Source organism: Pan paniscus, chromosome 16 (genome assembly GCF_029289425.2).
Source record: "Pan paniscus chromosome 16, NHGRI_mPanPan1-v2.0_pri, whole genome shotgun sequence".
NCBI lineage: Eukaryota > Metazoa > Chordata > Mammalia > Primates > Hominidae > Pan > Pan paniscus.
The window spans coordinates 22568470-22591763 of record NC_073265.2 but is presented as its reverse complement, the minus strand read 5'-3'; the positions used below and the strand labels follow the sequence as shown (position 1 = coordinate 22591763).

The window sequence follows — 23294 nt, the reverse complement described above, 5'->3', positions numbered from 1 at the left end:
GGGTTGTGTGTTATAGTCCCAGCTACTAGGGATGCTGAGGCAGGAGGATCGCTTGAGCTCAAGAGTTCGAGGCTGCAGTGAGCTATGATCACACCACTGCACTCCAGACTGGGCAACAGAGGGACACCCTGTCTTAAAAAAAAAAAAAAAGGAAAAAAAGAAGATTTATTAACAAAAAGTACTCTAGGAATATCCAAAGTGATTCAGAATCACCAAAAAACCTAAAAGATGGAGCGTTTCCCTTCTTGTGCTACAACCTTTAAACATGCCTTAGGCTGGGGCTACAGATTCTAGTTTTATTTGTTCTGTCCCATATTGCTAAGATTAGTTAACTCACTGCAATTTTCTAATGAAATGCTTTTAAAAATTTGGTGGTGGAAACGTTTTATTTTCTTTCATTTTCTTCCTTTTTTTTTTTTCTTAAGAGACAGGGTTTCGCTATGTTGCCCAGGCTCATATTGAACTCTCGGCCTCAAGTGATCCTCCCTCCTTAGCTTCCTAAAGTACTGGGATTACAGGCATGACACTGGCCCATGTTTTATTTTCTTAATAGAAATGTACAGATTCTTATACCTTCAAAATCATTTCATCTCCCCACGCTTACATCATAAACTATCACCAGTAGTTATCTTATAATGATTAGACAGTTGATTTTGTGTGTAGAACTTAAAAGACAGACACAGGCTTTTGTGGGGTGAGTGACTTTGAGGACACATCACAAGGGGACAGCACAGGGAGAGCTGGTGTCAGGCTTCTGAACAAAGGCAAGCCTGGGCCATGGGAAGCTCTTGTCCCACTGAGAAGGTAACCGAAGCAATGACAAGTCAACCCAACATTAGACAGAGAAAAAACAGAAGACTTTCTGTAAGTTGGTCTGAGAATGCGAAGCAAGAGATAGAGTGAGAGAAGGAGGGCAGGAGGGAAGGAAGAAATGGTGGACAGAGGCAGAGGTGGAGAGAAGGGAGGGGAAGGGAGGAGAAAAGGGGAGGGTGAAAGGGGAGGGTGAAAGGGGAGGGGGAGGGGAGAAGAGGAGGATGAGTGTGCGTTCCCGTGTGCACGTTTATGAGAGAGAGAGACAGAGTATGCACACATGCCTGTGAGTACACAGCAGAAGTGCAAGAACAAAGGGAATAAAAACAAAAGAGAAGGCCGGGTGTGGTGGCTCATGCCTGTAATCCCAGCACTTTGGGAGACTGACATGGGCGGATCATGAGGTCAGGAGATCGAGACCATCCTGGCTAACACAGTGAAACCCTGTCTCTACTAAAAATACAAAAAATTAGCCGGGCATGGTGGCAGGCACCTGTAGTCCCAGCTACTTGGGAGGCTGAGGCAGGAGAATGGTGTGAACTCGGGAGGCGGAGCTTGCAGTGAGCCGAGATTGCACCACTGTACTCCAGCCTGGGCGACAGAGCAGGACTCCGTCTCAAAGAAGAAAAAAAAAAAAAAAAAAGAGAGAGAAAAGTGGTAGGGGAGGGAATGAAAGAGGGAGAATGAGCAAGAAAATTCACTCACACATGTAAGTGTGAATGCCCTTGAAAAACTCAAAGATAGCTTCAAAAATATTTCCTGTCCTTTTTCGATCCACTGAAATCACGCTTCATGGGGTGGAGTGGCTTTGAACAATGAGGCACTCTAATATTTCCTGCATCACGACACTTTTTAAATTTTATTGTTTATAACCTTGGTCAAGGAACTGGCATTTCTTGGGCTGAACACATTCTAACTTACCATTCCCTTCTGAGGAAGCTGCTGTCATTTTTCCAGAAACAAAAAAAGTTTCAAAACAAAAAACACTTGCTCAGCTTAGTTACATTTAGCTTAACATACATTTGCAAACTGGTGTTATATACACAAAATATACAATGAGCTCTCACAAGCAAAATCTGCTTTGACTGCCCCAGAAAAATAACGTTATCTTTGAACTGACCTTCAACTAATCAAGTAGTAACAGCGTGGCTCACTGTATATTTTCTCCACTTCCTTTCCATTCGCAACGGCATATGTGGTGTGTGTGGCATAGGGCATTCATATACACATACCTCCACAAAGCCTGCCATATGCACTGAGGCTAACTTCATTTTTACAACACCAGAATTCAGTTAAGAGTGGAGATAAAAGCAAGTACAGGTCACTGTTCAGATCAGGTAGTAGAGAGAACATCTAATTGCAGGGAGGCAAAGGCAATAGGGAGTCAACTGATAAGGAAGAATACTCCTGCCCTAACCCCTCAGTATGTAGTTCCACATCCAAAAAATACCAGAAATGGCTAGGAGATATTTCTTATCGGAGGCATGGCATCTTTTTGTCTGAAATAATGCACTGTATTTCTCAAATATTACTCTATCCTAGAGATACTGTTGAAACTGACCTTAAACCAGAACATCTTAGTAGAGCTGGGAGAATTCAGGAAGTAAGCTCAATCCCATTCTGCAGATTGGTAAATGGGACCCAGAGGAGTTAAGTGAATGATGCAAGGTGTAGCTTTAGCCAACAGCTGGGCCAGGGGCAAGACTTAGCTTCCTTTCGCCTTCTGGTCTATTTACCACTACACAGTGTCTTAACTCAGGCAACAGAACAATATGAACACTTGTTACCCTGAGGACCATGGCAACTATTATTCAACATCTAGGGAGTGTCCTCTCATCCATTCGTTACATTGTAATTTTGACCCTATCCCATGTGGCTCAGAAATACTTGGCATATGACAACAACAGAAATGAAACAAAAGACTTTGCTTCTACAGACTAACCGGACCAGCAAGGAAGAAGCCCACTTTCTGAAAATGACCATCCTTTGTCAAGAAACAAACACCCCCTTTTCCTCATTCAGTGATGTGAATGAACAAAATGTCAGGTTAGTTTGTTAGTAGGTGGGTTTTGAAATGCCATTTTCTGCTACCTCATCTTTTTCCAAATGTAAACCCAAGGACCTTGAGCATTCATTCATTACCAGAGGCTTGAGATGTCTTTGCCATTTCTGCTCATCCAGGATCCAAGTCCTGGTATCAGATTCATTTCCATTGCTTTGTGACTGTTCCCTGACAATCCCAATGGATGCTAGCTGGTTCAGTCCTAAGCCATTGAATCTACCCCAATTTGAAGATAAGGCCAGGAGCTGTGGCTCACGCCTGTAATCCCTGCACTCTGGGAGGATGAGGTGGGTGGATCACTTGAGGTCAGGAGTTCGAGACCAGCCTGGCCAACATGGCGAAACTCCATCTCTACTAAAAATACAAAAATTAGCCAGGTGTGGTGGCATGCGCCTGTAGCTCCAGCTTTTGGGAGGCTGAGGCAGAAGAATCGTTTGAATCTGGGAGGCAGAGCTCACAGAGAGCCGAGATCATGCCACTGCACTCCAGCTGGGCAACAGAGTGAGACTCCATCTCAAAAAATTTAAAAAAAAAGATAGTATGGAATCTGTCTGGGATTTATTGACTTTCTGCAGGTAGATGAGTCAAAGAAGAGGCTGTGATACCTGTAAGAAGACCTGCAGAGGCAACTTAAGATAAGCTAGCTGTCCCAGAAAGGTGGATTTGAAAAAACTCAACCTCGTCTACATCATATGACAGTAGATGTGTTTACCAAAAGACATGCAAAATGAATTCTGAAAAATCAAATAAAACTAAAGCACAAAGGATACCTTTGCAGCAAAGATTCCTCATGAATGTGATTGCTCTACTTTGTATGTACGTAATTTTGTTTGTCAAACTTTATCAAGCAATGCATACTAAAAGTGTATACTTAGAATATACTATAAACTCTAACAGTCAATTTCTATATGTTGGAAGAAATGTGTCAACATAAATAAAAGCAACAGAAAGCTCAGAATGATCGCAGCTGACTAGAGCTAGCTATGCTTGGTGGAGCTCCAGATGCTAAAGTTTTCATTTTTGGTGTCATACCAGCCCCTTGTCTGCAGCTTATATATGAGACCTCCATCCCAAATGGTTATTTGGAAAGATGCCCAAGGGCTTTGTTACAAACCCATGATTCTCATCTTTCCAGAGCTGACTTTTACTTCTGAGGGTCCCCATGCACACTCCACCCTGATGCTCCTCAAAGGCAGCACTGTACCAGCAATGAGAGAGATGCACATCTCAGGTATTAATGTCACTTATACTTGACATATAAAATCAACCCTCACTGAGGCACATTTCTCGGGGGTACAGAGTCAAGGTAAGTCATAACAGCTGGTAACAAAACATCACATTTAAGTAGGCTTTGCTTTTGTATGTACACTTGAAGGAGTACGTCTGAGAAGTCTCTTAAATCAAAATAATGAAGCCTCAGCGTGCAGAGCCGACGCAAGAGGAGGTGGGAGGCTAACTTGTGCCCCTTGTATTCCTGCTATGCTCCTCTCTATAGGTTACTCTTTCTTCAGACAGATGTCTGATATGCCCCTTTTCAAACATTTCCTAAAGGAAATGGACAAATGTTTGGCTTTCTGAGTGCAACTATCATGAAAAAGAAACAGAAGGCATTAAGAGATCAACACAGCTGAAATAAAACAGGTATTGGATATTACAGATAGGAGGAAAACAAGCATGATGTAAGAGTACGTGCTGTCAAAATCTACAAAGCAAGGTAATTTTTTCCTCGCTATCAAAACGTGGTTCTAGGCATGTGTATTTCTGTATCCTCACTACACAGGAAGTAGTTCTATTTTAAAACCACTAACAGCAGCTTTTGTTTTGGAGACCTCTCAAATGCCTTAGGCAAGTCTTGAAACTTAAGCTTTTTGACATACAAACAGCTATTTATTCATAAAATGTGATGACCATGCTTATTTGAGAGCAGTTTCTTCCGGCTCGTTCTCAAAGAAACAGCAGCAGAGACTGTTGGTCATGTAGTTTGACCTAAATGCAGTACGGTGTTAATCCCCAGAAAGTATGAAACAGATCCAAGTCGTGGCTGAGGTTAATTAAGGTTGAAGAGTTTTTGGAATTGATTTCTAAGGACTTACTTTTGACATCTTGCTTTTGCTGTCTCCAGTTAAAAATGCCAAATTATTAATTTCATTCTGAATCACAAAATTTTGCTCTTCCCTCTTGAAGTTCTAAGTGGGAAAGAATTGAAAAAGCAAACATTACAAGACAGTTCTGTAAACCAAAAATAAGATTCTAAGCTCCCCAAGTAACTGAATAGACCCCTTCTCTCAGCCGAGGTGATTCCAAAGACACCTGAAAAACTAATTCATTCCATCATGGGAAGAGGGGGTCAGCCATGTCTCATTACACCCTCTCCCTTTTAGAGTTTAGGCACATATGACCAGCATCAACATTAAAATAGAGATCTTAAGACAAAATAGACTCTTGGTAGTAATAAGACACCAAATTCCAACCTGACTCTAGTATAGCATCACATGACAGACAGCAGGCCTGGAAGGAAATAAAAATATTTGACCCCAAAATGTATTTATTTGACATTATTTTGAAAGGGCCCTGCAAAGCTGTCTCTGCTGTGGGGAAAATTCACATTCTGTAGAGAATCCCCTTCCCTTTCCTGGTCTTTTCCTGATCTCGAAGAGATTAAATGAGAGTCTAGCACCTTTTAAATGTCTAAATATGAAACATTTGTCACCTGTTGTCTCTATGGGTGGCCACGTATGAGACTTCATCTGCATAATAAGAATGTTGGTCTGACAATCCTTTGTCTTAACTCAGACACCGTTTCTATTGATTCCAGGTTTTTAGATAATAACTCTTTCTGATTGACAACTGTCAGTCAGAAAATCTTTGAATCCACCTATGACCTGGACGCCCACTACCTACCCCTGTAAGATGTCCTGCCTTTCTGGGCTAAACCAAGGTATACTTTACATGTATTGATTTATGCCTCTGTCAGTAACTTCTGTCCCACTGAAGTGTATAAAGTCAAGCTGTAACCCAACCACCTTGGGCACATGTTCTCAGGACCTCCTGAGGCAGTGTCATGGGTCGTGGTCCTCACATGTGGCTCAGAATACATTTCTTCGAATATTTTACTGTTTGGCTTTTTTTCATCAACAGTTTTCCACGGTCTGCAGCTTTCACAACCATTCTAAACCCAGGGCCCAAATGTGTTCTTACATGAGATTTACACCACAGAATGAAGACTTCTGCCACCATGCGGAAGAGCTGGTCAGAATCAGCATCAGGACTCTTCAGCCAGTTAGATCTGGGTCCAAAAGTAAATAAATAGGCATTTGAAATTCAGTAGAGATTAAAATATTCACATCCTAAAAATTATACCAACACTGGAGACATACATTTATCCAGATCAAACTGCATTCTCATATGAAAGCAATAATCAGGGAGACTAAATAGCAATATATTCCTTAAACATTCAGATATAGGTACATAATTAGAGTAGATTTCTTGAAAGATCTACAGTAATTATTTCCATTTGCCAAAGGATTCAAGAATTGCCTTAGCAAACTGATGTCAGAAATCGACATTTCAAAATGGTCAAAAGTAGGTTATGTTTTTTCTTTAAACTGATTAGTTGATTAAGGTTAAGCTCTAAGTTTTGGGACATGCTTCCTTTAATATATAAGGCTAGCAAAGGTAAGCAAGTCTTGGTCACTAAGACATCTAACCTGGTCCTTGACACTTGTCATTGTCAAACCTCTGAAATTCTGAGCACTCTCAACAGTTCATGTCCCACCCCTTTTCCTTTAAAGCCAGTTTTATCAATGAAATTTGTAAGATAATATGTTTTTCGCTGTGATTTGAAGTGTATAAGCAGAGATCAATTATCTTCATCTATGCCCTCTAAAATGGTTTGAAGATTCCCTACAAATAAGCATTACTCATAAAACAAAAAAATAGACTGGTTAAGAAATTTTGCAGTAGCACCAAGAAGGTTGAACTGCAGTTTCAGGAATTCAGTTGTTTCTCTAAGCTGTCTTGCCGTGAAGTAGCTTACATATTCAAATTAAATTATATTTCCAAGGGCTGGGTGAGTTGCCATTTTCAAATGTCTACATAGAGTAACTAAACAAACAAACAAACAAACAAAAAACCCCCACTGTTTCTCTGCTCAACACTTCTGATATCAAATATGTGGGGTTTTTCTCACATAAAACAATTCTTCAACTCTTCAGACACTGACTGAATGTCCTACAATTCAAATATGACACTAACTACCTGGACTTAGTGCAGTCCCCACAGGTTAAGGGCTCAGACCCACAAGCCTGCCCCTCACTTCAGATGCCGGTCTCAAGTCCCAGGTTGTGACCTGTACTTCTGACCAACTGGCTATAACCAACCCCTTTATTGGGTTCAATAATTTGCTAGAGCAGCTCACAGAACTCAGGAAAATACTTGATTTACTATTACCAGTTTATTATAAAGGACACAACCAAGGAATAGCCAAATGAAAGAGATGCATAGGGCAAGGTATGGGGGAAGAGGCAGGGAGTTTCCATGCCTTCTCCAGGCACACCACCTTCCCAGTACCTTTGTGTGTTCAGCAACATGGACGTCTCCAAACCCCATAGCTTAGGGTTTTTTTGTGGTGGCTCCATTATATAGGCATGATTGGTGAAACCACTGGCCATTGGTTATTAAACTCAATACCCAGCCCCTCTCCTCTCCCCAGAGGTTAGGGGAGGGTAAATGGTGGTGGGGCTGAAAGTCCCAACCCTCTAATTGCAGAGTTGGTACATCTGGCAACCAGTCTCCATTCTCCAAGAGTCACCTCATTAGAATAAACTCAGGTATGGTTGAAAGGGGCTTATTATGAATAACAGAAGATGTTCCTTTCATCCCTTTCCCTCAGGTAATTCTATGAGTTTTGGGAGCTCTGTGCCAGAAAGCAGAGATGAAGAGCAAATACATATTTATTATATCGAAATATCACAGTGACACAAGTTAAACTATTGTCTTCCTTTAGTTAAAAAAAATGCGTCTCAAAATGGTCTAAAAAACCTGATGCCTCTTGCCTCATGTAGGGTAACAGCTACCAAAAGCCAGTTCCCTAAGCCCTAGGACATCAGAATGAATTGTTGTGGGTAGCCTGTACCTCCTACCCATTCATGAGGAGCACCAGGCTAAGAAATGTAGAGACTCATGAGGCCAAGATCACTTTGGGATCCTTCTCTTATCTCCTGAATTCCTTACTGCCCTTGGTTCCAGTCTCAGGGACATTCTTATGTAATCTCTCTTGTTTTCAGATTCAAGCAGCCTCTCCTTCATATAGCTGACATTACTGGTTGTCTACTCAATATTCATTCTCCTCTTCTTCCATAGTAACAAACCCCATTTTGTTCAGGGTGGAACTATGCCCTGCTAAAGATCACATTACCCAGCTTCCCTTTAACTATAGCTATGTAACTAAGTTCTGATCAATAAGATGAATGTAGAAGTTGTTGGATGGGCCTCCTGGAAATAAATCTCTAAGAAGGGATCAGATAGCTGAAGGTGTCTTTTTGCCTTTCTCCTGCTGATTTCCTACTTCCTGTCTGGAATGAAAATATGATGGCTGGAACTCTAATTGGCTTATTATATCATAAAGTAACTTCAAAGATGGAAGGCAATGTTGAGAATATAAAGACAAAGGAATGAGGCTGGGCATGGTGGCTCACACCTGTAATCCCAGCACTTTGGGAGGCCGAGACAGGTGGATCACTTGAGGTCAGGAGTTTGAGACCAGCCTGGCCAATGTGGTGAAACCCTGTCTCTACTAAAAAAATACAAAAATTAGCTTTGCATGGTGGTGGGCACCTGTAATCCCAGCTACTTGGGAGGCTGAGGCAGGAGAACTGCTTGAGCCTGGGAGGCGGAGGTTGCAGTGAGCACCGAGATTGTGCCATTGCATTCCAGCCTGGGCCACAGAGCAAGACTCCGTCTCAAAAAAAAAAAAAATAAATAAATAAAAGAAAGAAAGACAAAGGCATGAGGCTTTCTAACGAGGAACAATACTGGCCCTAGCTCAACTATCTTTGGACTTCTTTTCCGTGTGAGATTAAATTTCTCATTTGTTTAAGCCACTATAGCCAATTCTCCACTACTAGCAGCCAAATGCAATTCAAACTTGAGGCTTGAGGTTGGCAATGCTTTCTGATTTCTTTCCTATTGATTTTTCAGGGTCAGATGTCAAATTTTATCACAACTACCAGCTGTTCATTCCTTAGTGTTTTGGTTTAAATGAGCTTGATAGGTTTTCCAGATGCCTTCAGTGGGAAAAGATGAGGATCATATCCTATCTAGCCAAGGAAAAAAACAGCCACAGGGACTGTGAGTAGCAAGAGCATCAGGAACAAAATCTTGGGTAACGTTTCTTGGTGGGAGAAGGAAGAGGATTTTCATCTTGTTGCCTTCGTGTGAGAATGCAGTTTCAGCTGAACATATTTTTCTTTGGCCACCCCTCTTCTAAGAGGCAGACATTTGCTCTTTATCTCTAGTGAGGTTCATTCTTCAAGCTCAGAGTGGTAAGTGCAATGAAAAACATCTCATTAAAGGTTTTCCCCTAGGCACACAAGTCAAGGAAGGTATTTGCGGGAGAATGGAAGATCTTCACCTAGCTTTTCACATTCGCTCATACCCTCTCTGCCCCCAATTAATGCAACAAGGTGCTTCTCCTGCTTGCTCCCAGTCTCCTATGGGATTCACCATCTCTGTCAATATTTAGTCGCTTGATTTTCTTGTAGATACCTAGCTGATCTGTGGGTCTCTTTTATCATCTGCAGTGCTTGCTGCCAAAAGGCAGTTGGAAAACTCAAGGCTGTAGGCAGAGAAGAAGGTTGGGTTTAGAGGTAACCATGAGAGATTCTGCCATATGGAGGAGATGGCACGTCACTCAAATAAGGCACATTGTCCTCATTAAGTAATTTCTCATCCCTCAGCTCCATCCAACCCTTCCGAATCTCCAATGTCTATTATTCTACAGTCTATGTCCATGTGGACACATTATTTAGCTCCCACTAAGTGAGAACATGTGGTATTCGAGTTTCTGTTTCTGAGTTGTCTCATTTAAGATAATGGCCTCCAATCGATGCACGTTGCTATAAAAGACATGATTTTGTCCTTTTAATCACTAAATAGTATTCCACTGTGTGTGTATATATGTATCCCACTTTTTTAAAATGCAGGCATCCATTGATAGATGCTTGGGTTGATGGCATATCTTTGCTGTTGTGAATAGTGCTGCAATAAACATATGAGTGCAAGTATCTTCTTGATATAATAATTCAGTTTCCTTTGGGTAGATGCTTAGCAGTGAGATTGCTGGATTGAATAGTAGGTCTATTTTTAGTTCTTTGAGAAATTTCCATACTGTTTTCCAGAGAGGTTGTATTGGGTGATGGTCATGCTAAAAGTCCAGACTTTGCCACTAAGCAATGTACCTATGTAACAAAACTGTACTTGTAACCCTTAAATTTATAACAACCACCAAAAGAGCAGCAGCAACCCAAGTGGATGAAATAACTGAGCACAGTCACAGGAAAAACAAGAAGCATAAGAACAGAATCCTGGGGGGTGGCAGAAGGAAGGAGATTCAGACTTCCATTTTCAAAAAGACAAATGGGGCTGGTCGCGGTGGCTCACGCCTGTAATCCCAGCACTTTGGGAGGCCAAGGTGGGTGAATCACCTCATGTCAGGACTTCAAGACCAGCTTGACCAACATGGTGAAACCCCGTCTCTACTAAAAATACAAAATTAGCCGGGCGTAGTGGCACATGCCTGTAATCCCAGCTACTCGGGAGGCTGAGGCAGGAGAATCACTTGAACCCAGGAGGTGTAGGTTGCAGTGAGCAGAGATCGTGCCACTGCACTCCAGCCTGGGCGACAGAGCGAGACTTTGTCCTAAAAACAAAAACAAAAACAAAAACAAAACAAAACAAAACAAAAAACGACAAATGATCAGGTTTTGAAAGAAAATGAAGCCATGCTCCTGTGTCAACTTTGGAGGTAAGAGCTTTTTTCAGCTTTGTTCCAAAGCCTCCCCTAGAGGACCAAGCCTGAGGCAGTTGCTGCATGGGATTTACTCTAACTCCCTTCAACAGTTTGAGAGATAGGTTTTCACCAAAAATCTCACTATTTAAAGTTCAATGCTAAGTTCTAAATATTTCTGACTCCTAGGAAGGAGGCTAAGAAGCCGATTGCCTTTTAGAAAGAGAGACTTGTTTAGGTCAGGTGCGGTGGCTCATGCCTGTAATCCCAGCACTTTGGGAGGCAGAGGCAGGCAGATCACCTGAGGTCACGAGTTCGAGACCAGCCTGGCCAACATGGTGAAACCCTGTCTCTACTAAAAATACAAAAAAATTAGCCAGGCGTCGTGGTGCATACCTGTAATCTCAGCACTTTGGGAGGCCAAGGTGGGTGGATCACCTGAGGTCAGGACTTCAAGACCAGCCTGACCAACACGGCGAAACCCTGTCTCTACTAAAAATACAAAGTTAGCCAGGCGTAGTGGCACATGCGTGTAATCCCAGCTACTTGGGAGGCTGAGGCAGGAGAATCGCTTGAACCCAGGAGGCAGAGGTTACAGTGAGCCAAGATCATGCCACTGCACTCTAGCCTGGCTGGCTGGGCAACAGAGTGAGACTCTGTCTCAAAAAAAAAAAAAAAAAAGAAAAAGTCTTGTTTAATACGTCTTGACTTTTATCTCTTGGCATGTGGAAATGAAGCACTTATGTGTCCCCCACTGAGCACACCACAGCTGGTTCTTGCTTATTCTGGGTCAACTTCAGGTTGGACACTGACCAACAGAAGCCGCTCTTCAGAAGAGTATTCCAGATGCAGAAGAAACTTTACACACTGCTGTGGCAGGGCAGAAAACAGTACAAAGGTTTAATATGATGAGAAAAAGCAGGGAAGAGGAAAGCCCAAGATGGCTCTGTTACATATTTAAAGAGCTGCCACAAGAGGGATTAGAGTAATTTTGTTTGGTTCTGGAGAGTAAAATTGGAGCTGATAGGTAGGAGTTATCCTTTGAGCTCAAATGGTTTGAACGGTCTGAAACCAGAATGGGATTGCATGCATGGCAATGCTGTCCCTGTTGTCTTTTGCTCTCCACTTTTCCCAATAACCAGAGGCAGAAAGTCACAATAGGAAAAAGGAAGGGGTATTTCTCCATCCACTGGGAGGTAAGATGAGGTGACCTCTAACAACCCTGCCAAGGCCACAATTCCATAATTCAAAGCCAGCTAATTTTTTGGATGAAGAGAGGACCTGAAGAAACTAAAGGCACTCACGTTGGAAGCCTGTATTTCTCAGCACAGCTCATATGACCGTGATGCTCTGGGAAGAACAGATTGAAAAGTGGGGATGAATGAATTAATGATGATCTCAAAGACTCTCTGACATTGCCATTTTTAGCAACTGTCAAACACCGCATAAGTACAACACACTCTGTCTTGAGTCTTGATCGTCAATAGTGACAAATGCAATTAAAGAGCTATTCCAGGAGCAACCTTACTCTACTTTTATTTTTCACTTCAAACTCTGGCGATTTCCTTCTCTACACTGCTAACATTATTATGATACGGGAAATGACTAAAATGATGACCCTCAAAAAAGCAGGGATTTTTGTGTGTGAAAATGAGTACAATTTCCCATAGATAGGTAAGGAAAGAAAAGATTTTTTATATATATATATTTTTATATATGTTTATATATATTTTATATATGTTTATATATAAAAATATATATATATAAAAAATCTTTCCTTACCTATGGGAAATGGTACTCATTTTCACATAAATATATATTTATATATTATATATATTTATATATAATGTATATTTGTGTATAATATATATTTATATATAATGTATATTTGTGTATATTATATATTTATATATTATATATTTATGTATATTATATAAGTATATATTTATGTATATTATATTTATATATATTATGTATATATTTATATATATTTATGTATATATTTATATATAATATGTATTTATGTATATATTTATATATAATATATATTTATGTGTATTATATGTATTTATATATACATTTACATAAATAAATAAATATATATTTATATATGTATATATATAGAGAGAGAGTGTGTGTATGTAAGGTGTTGTGTGTAAAGTGTTTCTATTGGAATGCTAAATATAAGTAATCTTAATTAGGTTATTTTAAATAGTAAGTACAATTTACCTTATAAAATAATGCTAAAATGAGTATATCTAGGCCCATTTCTTGCCCATGGCAGAATGGGTTACCACTCAAAAAGTTACCAATGTTCCCCCAAATAGTCCTGCATCCCTTCAATATCTATAATGGGTACCTTAAAATTAAACATTTTCAAATTTGTATTTTAGGGCCTTAAACTTTAGAAGGGTATGGTATAATAAAAATATGTATTAGTCTTTGCCCCTGTTTCCAGGCACAGAGCTACTAGAACTTGTGGAATTTCCTGAGTAATAGGAGTTTTTTAAATTATATATAACGAGCCCCTTTGACCATACCTGGGTTTATGCTAATGAAGTGACCCTTGAATGGGGAAGGGCTAGGTAGCTTCAGGATGGCCCTGGTTATCAGAAAGACCAAGCACATGGTAAGAGGGTTGGAACTTTCAGCCTCACTCCCTACCTCTGGGGAGACAGGAGGTGCTGAAGATTGAGTTCAGTCTAAATCACCAATGGCCAGTGATTTATCAATGAAACTTACACAAAAGCTCGTATGAGATGCAGGGAGCCTACAGGTTGGTAAACACATTGATGGGCAGGGAGGGTGGTGTGTGCCAGGGTGGACACAGAGGTTCTGCACTCCCCTACACCCATACATTTCCCTATGCGTCTTTTCCATTTGAATGTTCCTGAGTTGATTCTTTTCTAATAAGCCTGTAATTATTAATGTGCTTTCCTGAGTTCTATAAGCTATTCCAGTGAATTATCAAATCTGAGTGAATTATCAAGCCAGGTCATGAGAACCATGGAATTTGCAGTTCGCTGGGCAGAAGTGTGAGCAGCCTAGGCAACTCATTTGTGGCTGGTGTCTGAGGCAGGAACAGTCTTGCAAAACTGAGCCATTGACTGTGGGATCTGCACTAACTCTGCGTAGTTACTGTCAGAATTAAATTGGATTGTTGGATACCCAATTGGTGTTGGAGAACTGGAGAATGGACTTGGACAACTGACACATATTTGGTTACAGGGAAAAATGCAACAAAACCCACAAATAGGGTAAGGGTCATACCCTAAGATACAATGAAAATGTCTGTGTTCACCCTATCAATAGCTTTATGATTTTATAGACTTACATTCCCACAAGCCTTCACATTTCTCATATAATTGTTGTTTATTTATTTTCACTCAGCTAAATTTTGTGCACCAAATGAACATTGGGGAAAGAGTGAATTACATTAAAAATTTCTCCTATGACATGAATTAATTTGCCTAATTATGACATTAGAGACTTTCAACCTTTGAAGTTCTGTAGAATAGAAGCGATGATGGTGAACTGGGACACACAGCCTGTCCAGCACAGCATATGGCCACCACCCCAGGGGACTGACTGATGGGAGAGAAGGGAAGGTGCACAGAGTCAGTGTGAAGGGCTGAAGGCAAGGGATAGAGAAAGAATGAGGATTCTGGGTGCCCCTCCTGAAGGACTCAGGTTCGGGGAGAGGCCTTGAGAAGGGAGCAGCAGGTTTGGGTAAGTTCATTATATTGTGCTCTTTTCCACCTCTCCTCTCTAAATGGTGCTCAGATATCAGAACAGAGACACACACCATGAAGTGTCTCCGAAAGTCTCCAGTTTTGAATTTCATCTCATACCAAGGTGTCCACTAATCTGAGCCATTCCCCTTCCTTTATCCATGCTTTTAGCACATATCTCACTGATATTCTCAACATGTCACCAGTCTTCATTCTCAGTGACTTCAATATATGTGTTTATGATTTTCCAGCTCCATGGCCTTTCAGTCTGTTGATTTCTTCTCTAAGGGTCTTGCCCTCCACTTGCCTCAGTATGCAATCCCATGGTCATTACTAATAACTGCAACCTCCCCTAATCCCCTAATCTTAAATCCATGCATTTCACTTCTCTGTCCACTACCTTCCTCCTATCTAGTACCCACTCTCCAACAATCCTTTGATCCTTTGTCTGTTCAAGCACATTAGGCTTTCTATTTTCTGTCCTCCTCTTCATCCAGCTTAAATTCCACGGTAAATCTTTATAATTACCTCCTTACATATACCCTTAACTCCCTAGCGTGTTTTTGTTATACTCACTTTGCAAAACCTCACCTCTCATTAAATGCAACTTACTTCCTATTCTTGGTTGATATCTGACAGCTGAATTTGGCTGGAGAAAAAGACAATGTGCTGATGGGTCTTACTGTAAATTCATGACCAGAGATCTCTTAATGCTACCTGGTAATCACCCCGCATCTCCCTGGTCCATCTATTCTTCCACTCTCCCTGGGAACCACCCCTCATACCTTCTCTTTACTCTTCAAACCTCTAGGCACCTTTCCCCAGCTTCATTCCCAACTGATGATCTTGCTTCCTACTTCACTGAGAAAATAAAAGCAATCAGAAAAGGATCCCAAAAGACCTCTCTCTCCCTCTCTCTCTCCAAATGTAGGGGTGTGTGTGTGTGTGAGTCACACACAGTCTCTGCCCTCCTGTCTGTTGCTGTGGATGAATTTCCTGAGGCTGACCTTTCGCCTGCTCAAGGGCATTGCCTTAGAAATTTTCTCTCTCTTACATGATCATAGCCCCCATCTCTATTGGATCCTTCCCATTGGTGAAGAAACAACCTGACAAGTTTCCTATGTTAACAACTCCTCTCTTGACCACATTTCTGCTTCTAGCTAGTGTCCCATTTCTCTGTTCTCCTTTAGAGTAAAACTTGAACAAGTTGCCTGTATTGCCAGATCCAAGTCCTTTTCTCTCATTCTTTTAACCCATTCCAAAGAGGCTTTTTATCTTCAATACTTCATAGACACTGCTCTTGTCAAGGTCACCAATAACTAATGAGCTGCTTAATATAATGCCCAGTCTCAGTTCTCATCTTATTTACCAGCAGCATTTGAAACAGTTGGTCATTCTTTCCTTCTGGAAACTCTTTGTGAAGTTGGCACTCAGGACAACATTCTGTTGGCTTTCCTACTGTCTCGTTGGTTTCTCCCTCTCAGTCTCATTTACTGTTCCTCTTCTTCTGCCTGACCTCTTAGTACTGAGGAACTCTTCTGTCTCTTCCTCAATCCTTTACTTATCTCATCTAGTCTCACAGTCCTTAAATGTGTCAATTACTCCCAAATTCATATGTCTACACCAGACCTCTCCCCTGAACTCTGAATCTTATATGCAATTGCCCATTCAACATTTTCACTTTTCTATTGAATAGGCAACTAAATTCAACATATCTGAAAGTGATCTCCTGATCTTCCCCTCAACAACCTCACTCCAACCTTGGCCAAATCTGATGTATCCACAGTCTTCCTCAATTGCTAAAAAGGCCATTCTTCCATGTACTCAGGCAAAATTCCTGGAATCATTTTTGACTCCTCTCTTTTCTCTCATTCCCAATTTGGAAATTCCAAGGGCTCTACCTTCAAAACAGACCCAGAATCTGACAACTTCTGGCAACCTTCACTGCTACCATCTTGGCCTCAGCCACCATCAACTTACAGAAACAAACAAACAAACAAACAAAAGGGCCGGGCATGGTGGCTCATGCCTGTAATCCCAGCACTTTGGGAGGTCGAGGCGGGTGGATCACGAGGTCAGGAGATTGAGACCATCCTGGCTAACATGGTGAAACCCTGTCTCTACTAAAAAATACAATAAAAATTAGCTGGGTGTGGTGGTATGCGCCTGTAGTCCCAGCTACTCAGAAGGTTGAGGAGGAGAATGGCGTGAACCTGGGAGGCGGAGCTTGTAGTGAGCCGAGATCGCACCACTGCACTCCAGCCTGGGTGACGAAGTGAGACTCCGTCTCAAAAAAAAAAAAAAAAATATATATATATATATATATATATGTATATATATATGTATATATATGTATATATGTATATATGTATATATATGTATATATATGTATATATATGTATATATGTATATATGTATATATGTATATATATGTATATATATGTATATATATATAAAATAAAACCTGGTAACATGCATATAACATAAAATTTGCAATCAGCGATGTTTAGTACATTCACGATGTTGTGAAACTACAATCATCCAGTTCCACGATGTTTTCATCACCCCAAAAGGAAAGCCCAGTGCTTAAAAAAAAGCATAAAGCAGTCCCTCCCCATCACTCTCTCCCACCCCTGACACTGCTAATCCACTTTCAGTTTCTATGGATCACATTCCACTCTTGCCTGGATCATGGAGAACCTCCCACTGGTCTTCTTCCTTCCCTGCTGCCTCCACCTCTTGCTACAGTGCTCAAAGAGTGAATCAGATCACATTACAGACTCCCTCAAAATCTCCAGGGGCTTGTTATCTGACTCAGAGTAAAAGTCAGAGTCCTCACAGTGGCGTCCCAGGCCTGGACTCTCGGCCCCATGTTGCCTCTCTGACATCTTCTACTGCTCTTCCCCACCCCTCCCTCTGCTTCAGCTACACTGGCCTCCTTTTGGTCCCTTGAACATCCCAAACGCACTTTTTTCTTGGTGCCTGCACCAGACGTTTCCTCTTCCTGCAACACCCTCGCCCCAGATCTTTCTGGTTCCAAACGTTACTGACTTCAGGTCTTTGCTCAAATGTTGATTTCTCAGTAACATTCTATCTAAAAACACAACTCCACCCCACCCTGACCCTCCTAATTCCCCTTACCCTGCTCTATATAATTTACTTATATGGGTTGTTTATTGTTTATGCACCTCTCCTAGCCCCAGAAAGAAATCTCCCCAGGCCAGAGAGCTTGTCTTTTCTGTTCACTCCTATCACTTAAAGCCTAGAAGAGCGCTTAACACACAGTCAGGCAGTATTGGTTGAAGGAATACGTTAGTGAACAGCAGAGGGGCAGAAGTGGGTCACTGCTACCTTTATTTGACCAACTTCCTCTGACCTGTGGTAGCCCGTAAGGATGGAGGAGATGGCCATGTCACAGACCATACAGAATCGTTGCTCCAGGAAAGCAATGCCCAGAGCTCCTACAGCAGGAACCATTGGTGTTGGGAAGGAGAATGGTGGGGGTGGCTATCGCCTCCTTTATCTCACTGTTAACAACCCAACACCGTCTTTCCATTTTATTCTGTTGCCTAAACTAGCCCCACAGAGGGGCAGACAGGCTCCTAGTGCTCTCCTCCGTACCTGTTGTTGTCCACGTAGCGGAGCAGCATGGGGTAGAAGGCATAGAGATCTCTGCAGAGGACCGCGAACTCGTCCAGGATGAGGAGTTCTGCCTCCTGGGTGTCCCCTTTGCCATCGGCTTTCAACTGCTCCTCCTCCTGCACCGTCTTGACGGCCTTTTTCTTCAGCTTCTCCAGAGTTGGGATGAAGTGGCTTCTCAGCAGGTCGGGCCTGGCTTTGCTGATGATGGGCTGTGCATACACTGCGTTTACAAACAGCCTCCCCGTCATTTCACGTATTACGGCAATTGATGAAAATGAAAGACATGACTGAAAGGTGAGGCCGTGGGATCCCATCGACTCTGGATGGCACCTGCCCCTTGTTCCCTTCCTCAATCTTCCCCTTGATACTTCCCTCTCATAGAGTCACCTTGAGGGATGGGGAACCGAGGCCACTATGGGAGAAGGTCCATATTCCTGCTCTGCTCTTCCAGGCCATGAGGAGCCCCTGCCTCCCTCGAACCTCTCAGGCACACATGGCCTATGCCACACCCCTTAGCTCTTCGTGACAGACTATTTTGTATTATTTTATAGTCCATTCTTTTTGCTTTCGGCCCACTAGCAGATTGTAAACTTCCTGAAGGAAGCCTTTTATTAACAGCAAGTACTGCGCTAAGAGCGGGCACTCAGTATATGCTTTCTGGTTATTTTACAGAACAATCTGTTGTTAAAAGCACATTAACCCGACTACCATCCTCAGCCTCAACACTTGAAACCTGCCAACCTATTGCCTGGAGACTCCTCTGGGCTCTGAGGGAGGGATATAAGTCTGGTATCAATCATAAATGAACAAAAAGAGGCTGGGGTGATCACTAGAAGTTGAAAAGCAGAAACAAGCAATCAGAGAAAGAGCAATATGCCTTTCCATTGTTTTTTTTTTTTTTTTTAAAGACCAGAGTAATTGTAAGAAAAAAATGAGTGAGTGAGAGTTGTGAACCACTGACAATCTACATTCACATGTTTTCGAAGTGTCTTTAGCTTAAGGCATTTCAGTTGGAAACAGCTTGCATTCCAGCAATTTTCTTCAAAATATCACTTTATATTTTACTTTTATAAAAAAGATACTTTTAGAAAGAGAAGGTTAATGGCACTCTCTGCATTCACCAAGAAGTTGTGACTTCTTAGCCTTCTTCAACGCGCAACTCTGCTTTAGATATGTAATCGGAATGGCTACACCTTATGTGGGTGATTTTGGGTTACTACTTAAAATTGACTTTATTTAGTCACCAAGAAGTAAGTAGCCTGTCTGAATGAAGTCTAGATTCACCTGTGGAATAACAGGCCGAACTTCAGTTTCCATCAGTGGCCCTCACGTTGTGACACTTTCCCTCTGCGCACCTCTAGGGAGGTAAGGGAGGAGATTTTTTTGAAACCTTTCCTTCCCTTAATTCAGATTTACCAAGTAAAACTCATTGAAAAATTACCTTATAGTTAACAATATTTTAGGGCTAATGGGTAATAGAGGAACACCAATTAGCACCCAAGATATTTATAATTTTGATCTTAGTTCATCTGTGAGACAGGAAGAAGCAGTAACTTTTCTTCCTTGGTCCTGCAGAAGGACATTGATTCCTTTGTCCAGGAAAGTAAATACCAGTGTTGGATTAATAGTTCCCTTTAGCTTAGCCATTGTTTTCATGTCCAGGAGATTATATGGGTAAAGATGTTACTGGTGGACTCCACTACCTAAATCATAGGTCCATCAAAAGCAGTAATTTTGCCTTAGCTTCTATCTCCTTGGACTGTAGTTTGACACAGAGGACACAAAATATTTGTGGTTTCCTGACTGTGGAAAGTATAGTTATTGATTTTCCAAGCCTGTCCTTTTTTTGAAGTTGCTTCAGGAAGAGAAAATTGGCTAATAGCATTCATTGAGAGCTGGCTGTGTGCAAGTAACTTTGGAGGGATACAAAAGAAAAAAAAAAAAAAACAAAGTGCCACTACCGTGAGCCCGCATGAGACAGTGTCTTAGAAAGCACAGAGTGAAATACAAATGCAGAGTGACAGTAAGGAACTTATAGTGTAGGTCAGATGGCAGTGAGTTTTATACAAGTGGAAAACACACAGGATTACTTACCAGGAAAATTCTGGACAATTATTACTGTAAGAGCAAATGGGATTCTTGAGTACCAAAATCAAATAAAGCAATGCTCATTGGATTTGAGTGGAGTTGATTAAGAAGGGCTTCCTGGAGAGTTGAGGGGCCTGGATGAGTAGGGGAGTGGGCCGGGAGCATTGGCTCCAGGAAGCTCTTCAGGGGAATATGTCAATTCTTTTTACTGTTAAGCAACTGGGGTACGCATGGGGAGGTTTAAATATAGAATAGAGCTTGTGCAAAACCATCTTGGAATTAATAATAGAGATGAAAAAAGAATCCAGTTATCTTGGCCCCTGGGCTGGGGACTGGGGAGAAAGGGGTCGGTACCTGCAATGCGCTTCATCCAGGAGGCCTCATCGATGCCCAGGTTGTTGTTGATGATTTTCAGAATGTTGCCCAGGATGAGACTGAGGTGTTCAGAGGTGACCTTGGTGCAGCATGGCCCTGTGCTGGGGGGCAGGTTCTCAGGCCCCCGCTCCCACCAGTAGGACAGGTAGTTGCAGAGCATGGGTAAGATCACCTCGATGACATGGGGCATCTCTGTGTACCGGGCCCCTGACTCGGCCAGGTCGTTGATTTCCTTCATCAGGCCTTCCAGCTGGGGGATGTCAGGACACATGTCTTCTACCGTGTCTGGCATCCCCAGAACTGATTGAGAGGAAGAATAAAGGGACAGAAATTCAAAAGCACAGTGGGTGCAAGCTTCTTTCTCTCTGCCCCTCCTTTCCTTTGGTCTTTGGGAATAAATTTCTAGAGCTTCACAGCAGTGAGCTTGGATGTGGAGTGGCTTTTGTCCTCCAGCTGTCTGTGAACAGAGTGCAGCTTCCAGAGGCTGCATTATCTTCCTAGATGTCATGTTGAGGTGAGGTTAAAACAAACACGTGGTTAAAGGAGTACAGCAGACACAAGGATGAGGGATAGTTAGTTCCTAAGACTATCCTGCGATGAAGCCAGTCTCTTGGCTTCTCCCTCTTGGCTTGCCTGCCTGGGCCTTAGTGTGTCCCCTGCAGGAAAATCAGTAATCAGAGGAGAAAAGCAACTGATTAGTGTTTAGTTCCAAGCTGTGGTGCCATTGCCTGGATCACATCTATACTCGGCTTAGAAAAGGAAAAATAAAAGTCCATTCATCTAATAGTCCTTCAGCTGGACCAGAAACAACAACTTTCCATCCAGCTGGAATTCTGGGGGGGAAAAGCATCGCATGTGGACTGATTTCTGGCTTCACAATAGAAATGATGGATGATCTGAGGTGGCTTGATTGACTCCCTGTCAATCACTTAATCCTTTTTGTTTCCAAGGACTGATTTGTAAGGAATCGTGGGAGCCCTATCTTTTCCTCACCCTGAATGATTGAGGGTGCTGCTCTAGACAAGGACACACAGGCTAAAGTATCAACAGACAGAGTTCAATATTCAACCAGGGAGGGTTGTCAGATGCAAGAACTGTAAACAGAAAAATCCAGGGCTTATCTGTCCTGCTTCCCTTAAGGTAAAGGACACTCTTTCCTGCAAGACGGGAGGAAGACTGGAAGCATCCTGAAGTTCCTGACACGTTAGAAGATAACAAGGGCTCTGAGTGGAGGGACATGGACAATTCTGAGTAAGAGCCACAAGCCCAAAGGTTTGCATACACACCCATTGATCTAACTGCTTCCTACAGAATGTGGCTACTTACTCCTCAGGCCAAACTTCTCAAACTGGGGCAAAAACATCCGGCACTGAAGGAGCTAGGCAGTCTGGGAAGCCACAGGAAAAATGTGGTGTGTTTTCCCGGAACATCAGTTCACTGGAAGATTTGAGGAAATTATTTTTGATATTTGGAATCAAATGCAAAGTTCTCATACGTTTCCAAAGATAAAGCAGAAGACTGCAAATACAAATGTATGTTTAGTGAATTGGGTTATGCCTGCAGGCCCTTTGCCATTGGGATTACCATTGGCTTGAGGTCTTTCTTCTCTAGATTTTCAGATTTTATATCCATTGGAATTGAAGGATTAATAAATAGGAGAGGCCATACCAAATTCCTTGGCCTTAAGGAACACTGGTCAATTGAAAGGGACTGTCTCAATTTCTCTCATAGTTATAGTGCATGGAGCAGAGATACAGAATAATCCCAGCTATCTTGGAGAGAATGAATCTGCAGCTGAGACAAGTGATTCTACCTGGACAGGATGTGCAGTTGCAAAGCAATGGATCCCAGCAGTCTCTATGCTATGGAATATGCCCAGTGAAGCACTATTAGCCTTTCCCTAGTGATGACTTTTGTTGCTATCACTAGAGCCTTCTGGTGGATAGAAGGCTAAAAATCTCTCCTCCTTGGATGTCAGGGGTGGACCAATATCTTTTAAAACCCAGACAACTGAAAAGGATTAATAGCATGAAAGCCAAAGAACCCTGAACTCTTGTGGTTTGCAGAAGGAAATTATGGGTCAGATATGGTCATTTGCAGAGAATGAGTCTGTCCTGCATCTTGCAGCAGGACAACAATGGCCATGGGTAACAAGATCATGGGAGTCTGGAGAGACCCTTGCAAACAAAATAATTTTATACACATACTCTCAGAGTACAGAGGTAAACACAGGGAAGTCAAACATTCTACCTTGAGGTTCTACACACAGAACAATGCCACTGCCATAGACGCAACTGAAATTTACAACTATTTGCCGTGGGATTATAAACGATAAGGCTCAGGTGCGTTTGTTTAAATGTCACATAGACAATACATCATCATGAACACTTTTTGCCCGCTGCCTAAGAAAAACAGAGTTGCTTGAGGTTGCTGCACTGGAGCCATTATAATGACCTTTAAAAGTTATTTATATGTAATTGGTCCTTGAGTGGAACAAACATTTGTGATTCAGGGTGTTTTGTATTTCAAATGCCACAGCATAAACCCACAGAATGAATTCCGAGTTAGCTGCTAGAAAAAC

General features: G+C 41.9%; 1 protein-coding gene across 2 annotated transcripts in view; it reads right to left on the bottom strand.

The window, feature by feature from the left end:
* Positions 1–23294, bottom strand: part of RYR3 (ryanodine receptor 3) — a 563020-nt gene that overhangs the window by 60387 nt on the left and 479339 nt on the right. For both annotated transcript variants that reach the window (XM_034938474.3, XM_057299827.2), the window contains exons 66-69: positions 20693–21013; positions 18230–18470; positions 6071–6158; positions 4966–5058 (exon numbers count right to left, since the gene is read on the bottom strand). In XM_034938474.3, the coding sequence (XP_034794365.3) occupies positions 4966–5058; positions 6071–6158; positions 18230–18470; positions 20693–21013 (743 nt within the window). The remainder of the gene's footprint in view (positions 1–4965; positions 5059–6070; positions 6159–18229; positions 18471–20692; positions 21014–23294) is intronic.